We start from the raw sequence: 12,541 nt of genomic DNA on the forward strand, positions 1-12,541 counted from the left end.
AAAACATGTGTAATCTAGTCTGCCATCATGATAAAACCACCTGTACTAGCAATTTGCGAATTCAGTTCAATGTTTTTTCAACCACGGTTCCTATGAAGCCTTGGGTTTCCCGGGCATCCCTTAAAGCTGCAGTTCAGTCTTTTTTTAATTTTTTTTTGCATTTATTTTTTTACTTCAATAGTTTCATGTGGGCAATCTCTAATTAGCTAAAGAACAGTATAGCTGCCGGTCAATTCGTTTTCCATGTATTGATAGGTCGAAATTTGGTGACATATTAAAAGCTGGGATTTGTTTATAATCTGCTTGACTGGCAGTGGAAGCTCATGAATATTCATGAGCAATCCTGCACTGACAAGTGCTAGAGGGAGGGCAGGGCTGACAAAGGGGTGTGCCAGGGCTTGTGACAGGACATGAAGGGGCAGTGCCTTAGCAAATGGCTGTTAAAATAGAATACAAGAAAATTGGTCTTTCAAAGTTGTTTTTTTAAAAACAGAAAATGCTAAAAGTATTTTTTCTTACTACAGAACTGATTTATTAAAAAAAACACACATGCAGGATATTGACTGAACTGCAGCTTTAAGGGGGTCCATGCAACTTTCTGGTAACTTGAAAATTGTACCAAATACAGAAGAAATTACAATGCAATGCATCTGATCTCTGACGAACTATTAGAGAGGGTTGGGGTTCCTTACAATGCTTCTGATCTCCTACGCGCTATTAGAGGGGGTTGCAGTTTCTCAGAATTTTACATCGGGTTCCTTAACCCCAAAAAGTTTGAAAACCACTGATTTCGTTCATATATACATATTTGTATGTTTGCTTGTGTGGGGAAAAAGTAATCCCGTATACACACCCATACACTCTTATAGATCCAGTTTGGTTTTTCATTTTTGATGCACGCAAGATTACGTGAAAGCTGTATACGTAACATTAATAGCTGTTTAATATAACACTTGCAATTGTATGTTAATTGGGTGGTATACTTTATAGTTTAACTCCTTTAATGGTGGCTGGATTTTGCTGGCCTCTCCCAGCATTAAATGGATTAGTAATGCTCTGAGTTATGCTAGCACTAAAAGGCTTACTGTCACTTGTTCTGTACTATTCAGTATATCACATACATCATCCTCTGAGCTTCTCCTGGCCTATATCATAAAACTGGTGTGTTGGGCTTAGACTTACTGCCTTGTGCATTTCTCTCCGGCCAGTACCTTGGGTGAGTTTTTTTTTTATTTTTTGTTTTTTTAATAGATTTCCACTACTTAAACATTTTTTTTTTTCATTTGACTGACTGACCGTACTTTCAGATGTCTGACTTTGTAGAATTGTTGGGAAAAATCACATTCTTGTGCAGGGAGGTGTAGCATTGACCTGACTGTCGCAGGCTTGGGGATGGGTCAAGTGCAGCGGGCTGGTGACTGGTAAATGCATCTTTAACACAGAGCCAAACTAATATATTTTTTAAGAAGTACATTACATAGCGGTTTCTTAGTTGTTGTAATTAAATGTGACTCCGAAACTATATCTTGTTATTGCTTCAAAGATGTTTTATCTCTCAATTTAGCGTGGACACTTGTTATCCATGTGCCATTGTACAATGGAAAAATGTTTCTTATATAACCATCTGAAGAGCTGATACACGTCATCTTGTCACTCGTACGTATACACTTTGAGCAAAGTACATGGTGGTTTTAGGACTCCTTGTTAATTTAACCCCATTAGTGCTGAGGGTTAGTGTTTCTGATGTAGGAATTGATGAATTTCAGGGTTTGTTTCCCGAGGGTTTAGGTATGGAAAGTGTGACGCTGCACTAGACGAGCAGAACAATGGTAGTGTGCAGTCTGGCCACTGACGTGTCAGGCTTGCAGGTATCTGTGATGAATTAGGTGTAACCCAATAAAGTGGAAAAAGTACAAGTGATGGGGAAAGGGATGACTGGAGCAAAAAGGGTCAACTACTACTACACGCTTTGGGCACACACATTTGTGTTTTTTTTATAATGTTCAATACAAATTGGCAGCCGTGCTAAACAGCATGCACAAAAGATTTGCTTGTACCCTGTGAGGTATAGGGAGCTTCCAAGCTTTAGGTCGGGGAAGGCCACCAACAGGTTGGGTGTAGGATATACCTGCTTCAGCACTGGTGCCTCTGTCTTTGAGCCACCAGTGCTGAAGCAGGGATATCCTGTATTGGACCTGGTGGCTATTGAGGACTGGAGTTGGGCACCTCTGCTCTAGATATATGGCATTTTAGTTGCTATAATGTTCTTATTTCGTGCAGCGGGTCCTTTTCCTTGTTCTATTCCTGTAAGATGTTCCTGTGCCTGGTTGCGGTTTGTAACGCTTCACTTCCCACCTCTCCCAGGGCTGCTGTGTGACTTGTTGTGGTCTGACCCTGATAAGGATGTGCAAGGCTGGGGTGAGAATGACCGTGGCGTCTCCTTCACTTTTGGGGCCGATGTCGTTAGCAAATTCCTGAATCGTCATGACCTGGATTTGATTTGTCGAGCTCATCAGGTAAGTGTAGATCCAGCTGAATGGAGGGTCGGGCTTCAAACGCCATGGGAGGCGGTCGTACGCTCCATGCATCACAAGCCTTTATAATACTAATGAGGTGTACTCAGTCATTCACTGTACGTGGCTGAATGTGAGGTGTCATGCTACATATAGCTTAACACCGCAGCAAGAAAGTTTCAAACATGCATTGGTGCTTTAAAGTACAATTAAAGCAAAGTTGGATATTTCATATAAATGTTAGCACATTACACTTGCAAATTCAGTTCAACTTTTTAATGATAAAACAAAAATTATGCAATTGTGGATCTACATACACGTCTGGTGGGGGCAGGGGGAAGCAGTGTTTATTGTTTTAGAAAACCTTTCTTTAACTGGTTTGTCATACAGTAGTTAAGGGCATTAGTTTTCTAATTAATTCTTAATGGCTGCCATTCTCGAATGTTTAAAAATACAGGAGCTTTCCTCCCCACAAAAAAAATGAACTTGTTACTTGGAATGCAAAATAAAGCAGAGAAATAAATATAAAAAATATTATTTTTCCCTGCTTTGTGGTATAATCATGGTAAAGTTATGTATTTGGTGATATGGAAGAACAGTGGTCTTAATGAATTGGGAATGACTAATTTAGTCTAATTTAGTGCTATCGTTTCGTGCACACGGTCTGCAGCAGCGAAGCTGGGCCCCGGTAACCTGATTTGAAGTAAAGAACAATGCACAATGACGACAGTGGGTATGTTGTTCTGAGCTGTTTTTGTTTCTCATGAACAGGTGGTAGAAGATGGATATGAGTTCTTTGCCAAACGACAGCTGGTCACCCTGTTTTCAGCTCCCAATTACTGCGGAGAGTTTGATAATGCTGGAGGCATGATGAGTGTGGATGAAACCTTGATGTGCTCCTTTCAGGTACTGTAGCTCACGGTTTTAAAATGCAGAAGAGAAATTTATTTATACACCACAATAAAGAACTTAATTCCTTCAATATTAAAATGCTGGCGTTAGCAGTTTCAGATGTTATAACTTTCAATTGATGTGATTTGAGCGGTTTTCTCTTCTCCGCATACACTTGGAACACAATCTTACTACACCCGCTGCAAATCTAGGTCAGGGTCCTACAGTCCCAGACGCGGTTTGGCTTTCAATGTGCAGACTTCTCATCCTGACACTGCCATTTTGACCCTTTTTTTTTAAGAACTTGGATCATGTAGCATCTTTTTGCAGTATTTTCTTTGTGTACCGTTCTGAGACATTCAAAAACAGTGGTATGGCATTTTTTGTGCAGCTGAATGTCCTAAGGGGATACAAATGACCAATGCAAGTTGATGGTAAAATCCAGCGACTTTACAAACTTTTGTGATTTTTCTGGAACATGCTATTGAACTTGGGTTTATTGCAAACACAACTTTTATTAGACAACTATATTTCTTCATTTTTACACTTTGTGTACTAGGTTTTGAGACCTCACAAGTCTTCTCCATATACTCCATACTCCCCCTCCCCGCAGAACTCTCCAGAAATGCATTCATTTCCGCTTCAGGGACCCCCTGCTTCCCGGTCGGTATACATACCTCTGAACATGCTGCTAGTTTTCCATGGAGGTTTAAAGCCCCTGCTTCACGCGGGCAGACAGGCAGCCGCGGCGGATATCTTTGCGGCCTCCAATTGGCTCTTTTGCTGAGAGATTTAAACCTCCATATTCACTCCTGCTAGGGTTGTTACTGGAGGTAAGCAACTTGGGATCCAGGGTGTCACCAAAACTGAAATAAGAGGCTCATCTCTAGTGACGCCCTGATTCTAACCTATACAGGCAATACAATTAAAACCCTAGGTGAAACTTTGCATTCTCCCTCTCCGTGGTTGGTATTCTGCACTACAACCTCACTGGGTTTCTTACTCTCACGTAGAACTCCATCCAAGTAGTCATTTCTTGGTTTATTAACCCCATCTGGCAGAGAAGACGCTAAAAGCCATCACCATTTCAACACATCTGCAAATCCCAAAGTGGTGGAGCTCTGCATCATTTAAAAATAATATAGACCAAGTGAAATGCTAAACTTTGATCGGCATGGTTACATGTTGGTTGCACTGGGCTCCATTTTTAACCTCCCAGCCACGTAGTGTTTCTAAGCACGTGGGCCCAGCTTCAGCACACCTTGCCTCCCATTCATTTGAATGCTGAAGCTTGATGCCCTTTTGTGGGTCTGGGCCTTATTTCAAACAATTATCTCCCGAACTAAGCGTCTGATTTTGAAAAGTAGATATTTTTTTAAAAACGTGCGTAGTACTACTTTCAAAACAAAAGGATGGGGGGGGGGGCTGGGCATTGTTCTTAGACATAGTATGTTTTCCCCTCGTTACCCAATCGGCACTGGGGGGGGGGGGTGTGACAAAGATAGTCAGGAGGAATTTAAGCTTTGTTTATAATTATTTGTTCCCTGAATATTGACATATCTTATACATTTTATGCAAGGGTTCCTACATCCAGTAAAGCACAACGCAGCTGAAGTAAACGAGTGCAATGTAGTCTCAATTCACTGGCACTTGAATATCTTGGGAATTGTTTAAAAATACATGGCATTGCAGAGTAAGGCTAGGTCCCCAGTACATGCTGCAGCGCGCGCTATGGCGTGCACTGCAGGAACAAGGACCATCCCTCAGTGGGGCCTGGCCCACTAGCTGCATTGGCCGCCGCGTTGCACAACAAGATTTTTCTGAAGACCATAAAATTGTCTTCAGAACTGGTGTCGGTGTGCTGGCCACGCCCCCCGGCGGTTCAACCAATGAGGGTGAACCAGCCGAGTGACGACATGGCTGCGCCCGCACTACACCTTCCCCCACCCCGTCGCGATCTCCTGCTGCTCAGCCACAGACCGGAGATCATGGCTGCACGCACCACCAGCTTGCCAGGCATGTGTTCAGCGCAGACACTGGGGCCGTAGCCTAAGGGAAGAATACAATTTCTTGTCATACAAGTCTGTTTCCTTTGGAGTAGAAATGTCCAATCATTCAGTGCCTGCAAGCATGATTTCCTGATCACCAGCCTGATGTCCAAATGCTCAGAATATCTTCACAGCTGCAGAGCTGTCCATCTGCTCCTATGAAATGTATCCTGGGTCTGTGTTTTCCAATGTTGGCAATCATTCACCTTGAACGGCTGCCTGCATGGGCTTTGGAAATAGTTTAGTGATGGTCATGATGTGTAATGGATATCTGAGTCAGGTGTTGTCCTCTGCTGGGCCAGAAGGAATCCAATTTAACCCCTTCCCCATTGTAGGTGTTTGTAGACTAGTACAGAGCAAAGGCGTTGCTGGCCTCTGACAGCGAAATGGGTTATTTGAGACCAAAGCATTTGGTGTAAAATTCTCCCTTGGGTTCACTTTTTTGGGCATCAACTAGTTTAGTGGAATAATATTAGGCCCCCTAAACCCTGTGTGGATTACGCAAGTAAAACATTGGTTAACTGAAGGGAAGGTACAACACTGACTTCATTAACGTGTGTACTTAGCGCTATGACGGCTAATGTAAGAGTTTGTTAGGACATTTCCCTGTCATTTTGATCTCTGCAGTTAGGAGGGATAGCCCTCTATAATTTACATGTAATTTATGACAGAGGCTGGGATTAAGTCACAATGTTTGGTGTTGCACCCTGATATGACGGGGACTACCATTCAATACCTCTGCCAAAATACGTGGTTTTTCTATTTACTATTGCAGAGTTTGTATGTTACACTGCTAAATAAACTACAAACTAACTAATAACACTCTCTACCAGCGCTAGATCCAATTAACTGATGTGATGTGATATTTAACACTAAACAAAATGTGCAAAGTGTGACAATATGTGAAAATCAGCTGCCAAGGAGACAGCAAACAATAGACGGTTCCAAATCTAACAAAACATATACAAATACAAAAAGCTATATCCCCGGCGCTAGTGAGTTGATGTCCACAGTACCATAATCCAAAAGACAGTCCTTGATGGGAAAACAGTCCTGGCAAATGGGTGGGTTAACCAATGAAGTTCTGAATGACTTGGGTGGTCTTCAGAATATGATCCAGATGGTCTCTGTAATGATACAACAACAAAGACCCACCAATTGCGCAGTATATTGACAACAATCCTAACTAAGATGGGAAAAACCCAAACTTACAAGATGAAATCTTGGTTGCTCAAGGGAGAGAATCTGTGCTGCACCACGTGTCCACCTCGATATCCACGTACCCCACGTGGTTAAACGGGGTGATTTCCCTGGTGCTTGATGGCGCCCTCACGGATCAGCATAAGCCACCGCAGCAAGCGTGCAGGAAAATAAAACACAGCCTAGTGTAATACGTACTTTACACTTTAATACATTAAAAACAAGGACACTACCAACACTTACAATTTGTATTGGTACAAAACGCAGCCAACGGATGTCGTCCGCAGCCTGCTATCAACCCGGCTAAACACGAGACCCACACAGTCACACACGACTTGCCGATTGATGATGTCAGCAGCGCGGGTCACTCTCGAGCGCCGGATGGGATCAGCAGTGGATAGGCACACATGTGCAATACTAAGCTCCTCCTCCCTTAGTATTCCACGTGTGCGCCTATCCACTGCTGATCCCATCCGGCGCTCGAGAGTGACCCGCGCTGCTGACGTCATCAATCGGCGAGTCGTGTGTGACTGTGTGGGTCTCGTGTTTAGCCGGGTTGATAGCAGGCTGCGGACGACATCCGTTGGCTGCGTTTTGTACCAATACAAATTGTAAGTGTTGGTAGTGTCCTTGTTTTTAATGTATTAAAGTGTAAAGTACGTATTACACTAGGCTGTGTTTTTTATTTTCCTGCATGCTTGCTTATGCTGGATCCGTGAGGGTGCCATCAAGCACCAGGGAAATCACCCCGTTTAACCACATGGGGTTCGTGGATATCGAGGTGGACACGTGGTGCAGCACAGATTCTCTCCCTTGAGCAAGCAAGATTTCATCTTGTAAGTTTGGGTTTTTCCCATCTTAGTTAGGGCTGTTGTTGTCAATATACTGCGCAATTGGTGTGTCTTTGTTGTTGTATCATTACAGAGACCATCTGGATCATATTCTGAAGACCACCCAAGTCATTCAGAACTTCATTGGTTAACCCACCCATTTGCCAGGACTGTCTTTTGGATTATGTTACACTGCTGCTTGAATACAGAGTGAAATGTAGCAAGATTGTTTTTAATTCCCAAACATTGCACTTTTTGTTACTGGCATTGGGTGTTGCCAAGTACAGCAGATACCGTTTCAGGAAAACGGTTGATCAGTATATATAATCAGAATATTTCAGGGATTTCTGCTTTCAGGTCTCTCTTAGACTCGCCTCTGATCCATTGTTCTGGAACTGCATATACCCGTTTTCCCCTAGTTGATGCAGCCTCAGAAAGGGAAAATGCCAGGCTTGTGCTGTCAGGCGAAGCGGATTAGCCGTGAATCACAAATGTTCTTCAGCCTTAAAGTGCATTAATGGGGGGGGGGGGGGGTGAGAAAGATCTCTGCTTCATTGCAACGTTCAATTTGTATAGTTCTTAGTAGTGTACACTTGCCATACTAAACATGTTTAGGGTGATGTAGCCTGCCTTTCAGTAGTACTGAGTTGGCAGTTTAGGGAAGGCTGACTCGAGTAGAAATCTGACCAATGTCTTGCTTTGCCTGTCAGTCCATCTGTCTGTCCGTTGGATTTTCTTATTCTGAATTGGAGGTCCTGTCTCGTATTGGTGAATATTACAATTTCACCATGTCCTGTAGATTGAAGACTTTTCCCTGAAACCCTTCATCATGCATCTTACACACTATAGATGTCATTTGATTTAGTTCTGAGACGGACTTTACATGAATTGTCTCTTAGAATAAGATCAGTCTGTTGCAGTATCCTTCAGGTAGCACAACATATTTAAATAAGATTACATGCAGTGGTGGATTCCTTCATCTTTTACTTAATTCCTCTTCAATTCCCCTGAAAAACTTCCATTACTGTAGTCGGACATTAGTTCCAATATATAGCTAGAGTAACCCCTAGACATGGTAGTCAAGCTATTACAATGTAGAGGAATGTGATGCAACATAATGATGCGGGCACCCACTTATAAATATATCTGTCCCAGGCCACTCTGTGACTTGTGCTACTTATTCCCTGTCTCTTTATCCCCCTTGCTGCTAGTCACCCAAAATACATTGGAAAAATAAAGGGTTGAACAGCAATACTTGAAAGAAAATAGAATTTGAAATGTATTTGTTTTTAGAATTAAGCACTGTACATTGTCAGTATTTATTTATTTTTAATCGCTGCTTTAGCTTTTATATTTAGTGCTTATTTAATTTGCAGTGACTGAACTATACTGGCAAAATCATTCAAAATGTAGTTTAATTTATTAATGTGATTTAGAATAATCAGATGGCACAGAAGCTACTTACCCCTTTAACAACTGTCGTTTTGTTCTTAAACACACAACTTGATAGTTTCTAAAGCACAAAATAAGAGTTTGGCAAGCGCACCCCAATACATAGTACTGACAAACCTTATCGTTTCTATGGGAGCACCACCGTGCATCCCTCTTAATCCCCCAACTTCCTTGCATGTAATGCTGCCCTAAAAGCCTGTAATTCAAATGCAATTAAACATTTCTTGTCTCTTAATTCTATTCAGCATGATGCATAAAACCAGCAAATGGTCATTGACCGTTTGATTTTGTTTTTTTAATTAAAGAGGGAATCTTTAGAGACGAACTTTGTTCAAAACCAGCCTTCCTTCCTCACGAGCTGAGCTATTGCACAATTAAACTGTATATTTTCCGTTCTGCGCATAGATATGAAAGTTAGAACCCAAGTTTTTGGTTTTTAAACCGGTGTCTCCCTAAAGTTTGAGAGCGGGAGTCATGCAGGTAAACCTGCCAGAGGTAAGTCGTCCGACAAACTCAAGAACAACTAATTTTGGTGTCTTAAATTTGCCAGTTTGAACTTGGTTGTGGAGTATTTGTTGCTACTACCAAAATGTAAACCCAAAGTTTGTGTATCAGAAATAAAGCCGATGTTATGGAAAATTATCATTTTACTGGGCATAGATGCATGCAGTCCCAATGTTGCAGACGTCCTTGTAAATGCAAGGTGATCTAAAAATGTTACTTTTTGGTATTATCCCAGGGGTGTATGATTACATAAAGTCTGATTTTTAATCTTTCATTTTCTTCATAAGATCCTGAAGCCATCCGAAAAGAAAGCCAAGTACCAGTATGGAGGATTGAACTCCGGCCGCCCAGTGACGCCTCCTCGCACAGCCAATCCTCCGAAGAAGAGGTGAAGAGCATATCCCCGGATGAAGCACCACCTGAGCTCCATCAGGACAAACTCCACGTTATAATAAGTGTGCACTGTAACATCACCCAGCTATTTTGATCCCCTTTTACAATGTCACGCGCATTTACCTTCACGAGACGGGTAAAATATTCCAAACAAACACAAGTTTCACCCCCAAAATATAATATGCACATTCTAAAGTCAAAGGCCGCATTGCAGAATCGTTTTTGTAAAAACGTCTTCAGTTCCAGAGGGGCCTGCAATGCGTTCTAAAGAAAGTAACCTTGCTAAAGTCAACAATGTGTTGCAGCATTGTTTTGTATTGACCCTTTCAGTGCTGATGGGATCTGCAGTGCATCCTAAAATGGACACTAACCCCGGTAAATAAAATGACATTGCAAGAGCTTTCTATTAAAATATCCAGTGCCAGAGGCATTTGCAGTTCTGTTACAGATCCCTCTGGCACTGAAGAGTTTAAACTTTACCATAGTCTCTAAAGCTTCTGCGTTTCTTCTGTTTTGCGTTAGTTGTAAATTCGAACCTGCATAAATCATTGTTCCATCGTGTGCTCCGTGGTGCTTTTTTCCGTCTCTGTACGTTCTTGTAGTTTTTTGTCTTGCCCCGACACGACCACTTTTTCAGTTAATACTGCTTTGACATTACTCTTCCTGGTACATACTGTTTGCGCCCAACTCCTTGCCCACAGCTTGCTTTCCAAATGTGCAGCCGATTTGTGAGGAGAATGGATTGGTAGTGCGCAGTGATATTACAATGTATCCCTTGATGTTATACATTGATGGCGCTTCACTTGATGATTCATTTGAGGTGTACATTATAGGCTCTGCTAGGTCTTCATTATCACATGTCTATTTGCCTCCACCAACGAAGGGGCTTAAAGTTTTACCCTATTACCTGTTTATTATAATCAAACACATTAGAGCATGTATAGATTTAAATGTCCATTGAAAACCATTTCCCTGAACATAACGTCTAAATTGCAAATATATTTTGTATTTCCAATTAAATGCGGATTCCTTTTTTGGGGCTCTTGGGAGTGTACTTATTTCAGCCACTTTCATTTGCAGAAAGCATCTGCATATTATACATGCTGCTTTCTTTTTGTTCTTTTCCTGTTTTCGGAAGTAAATTATTCAGCTCCTTGCATTTTGAAAGCAGTAGTCACAGAATTGGCAATGAACGTTTCATGTTGAATAGCTGTTTTCTTTGCGAGGAACCTGCTAAACTGCTCTCAAGATCTTCTGTTTGTATTCCTGCAGTTAAATCAATAAAATGTCATGTTAGAAAAGTTCACCTAGTTGATCATTAATATTTAGTGATCTGGAACATGCAGCTTAACGTTGGATTAAATTGGGGTTGTTTATATCCCTAACAGGGTTTGCATCCTTTACTTCCTCTTCTTTCAGACAAGTCTTCGCCTATTAACCCCGTTGCTGCCAGGTGGTCTGCCATGCACTTGGAAGAAAAATCTGGTAGTGAAGGAGTTAAGTGTGTGCATGGTTAAATAGAAAAGAATAATTACACACATACTACAATACTACATACTATAACCGTTGGTATACACATCCAGTTATACAGAACCTAAAGTATCATTACTTTATGAAACATATTTTTAAAAAACTATTGGAAATGAAAGGTTATCCTAATGAACCTGTGGTTATAAACTGCTGTTAAGAGCAAATTGCCCCTTTGACATTTTGTTGCTTCAGTTTAATATCTTTGTTTTATTTTATTTTTTGCCAGCTCACATAATGCACACCGTTTTCTGCTTTGTGTGTGGTACATGATGGTAGCAATAATATCTGTAGACAGAGAAATAACTTTGTGCTTTTCTCTTATGAGTTGTGTCCGATTGGGAAGGTGCATGGAATTATTCACCAGTGGTCCTAAGAGCGCCTTCTCATTCCACATTACATGTGTGAGCATTCTCTGAAGGGATTGCGGGCTTCTAATACCACTCCCCGTGCACCAATAGATGTTTAACTCTGCTTTAAAGGATGCTAATTAAAATTTACTAAAACGGCATGTTACACAATACAAAAGATGGATTTATGTTGAGCAGTTCTTTAAAAAGCAACTTTTAAGTCTTTTCTAACTGCTTTTTTTTCTTTTCTTAAACATTTTAAATGTAGGGTTTTTTTTCTCTCCATTAAATAAAAGTTGTCTAACTGATTTAAAACTAGACTGGATTTTTCTTTCATTTTTGCTCTTGCATACATCTCTACATACATCTTTTTGTTCTTTATAAACCTTTTGCGCAGTAATATATGTATAGGGAAAAAATTAAGTATGCACTGCAATTCCCAAGCAACACGGCTTAGAAAATAGGATTGTAGATCGGTATCTGTGGTTTAATGACTCCCCATTAAATAGCCTTGCTCAGCTCTGTTCATGCTTTGTAAGCTATTTCTGGGAGTCCTTTTTGTTCTATTTTAATTGGCCCTGTTTTCTGACTTAATTGCAAGTTTGTAGACCAAATTAGGAATGCCCTTGAGTGCGTCTGGTTCTACATGCCCGTCTAAATGTGATCAATTGTTGCCTCTTGATTCCAAGCCTTCCTATAAGGTGTTATTCATACATTTATTAGCCATATTGTTATGCAGGTTGCGTTGGCAAGATTAATCCAATGTTCAATGCTCTACTCCTTACTACTATTACGAAGGTAGATCAATGCCTCCCGGTAGCAGTCAGGCAAGG

At 41.1% G+C, this 12,541-nt stretch overlaps 1 protein-coding gene across 1 annotated transcript in view; it reads left to right on the forward strand.

Annotated features, from left to right (window-relative positions):
* PPP1CB (protein phosphatase 1 catalytic subunit beta) overlaps positions 1 to 12,026 on the forward strand; it is an 89,149-nt gene extending 77,123 nt beyond the window's left edge. Inside the window, exons 6-8 of the mRNA XM_075595414.1 lie at positions 2,365 to 2,516; positions 3,285 to 3,419; positions 9,726 to 12,026. Of these exons, the coding sequence (XP_075451529.1) occupies positions 2,365 to 2,516; positions 3,285 to 3,419; positions 9,726 to 9,830 (392 nt within the window). The 3' untranslated portion in view covers positions 9,831 to 12,026. The remainder of the gene's footprint in view (positions 1 to 2,364; positions 2,517 to 3,284; positions 3,420 to 9,725) is intronic.
* The last annotated feature ends 515 nt before the right edge of the window (positions 12,027 to 12,541 follow it).

Source organism: Ascaphus truei, chromosome 4, assembly GCF_040206685.1.
Source record: "Ascaphus truei isolate aAscTru1 chromosome 4, aAscTru1.hap1, whole genome shotgun sequence".
Classification (NCBI taxonomy): Eukaryota; Metazoa; Chordata; class Amphibia; order Anura; family Ascaphidae; genus Ascaphus; species Ascaphus truei.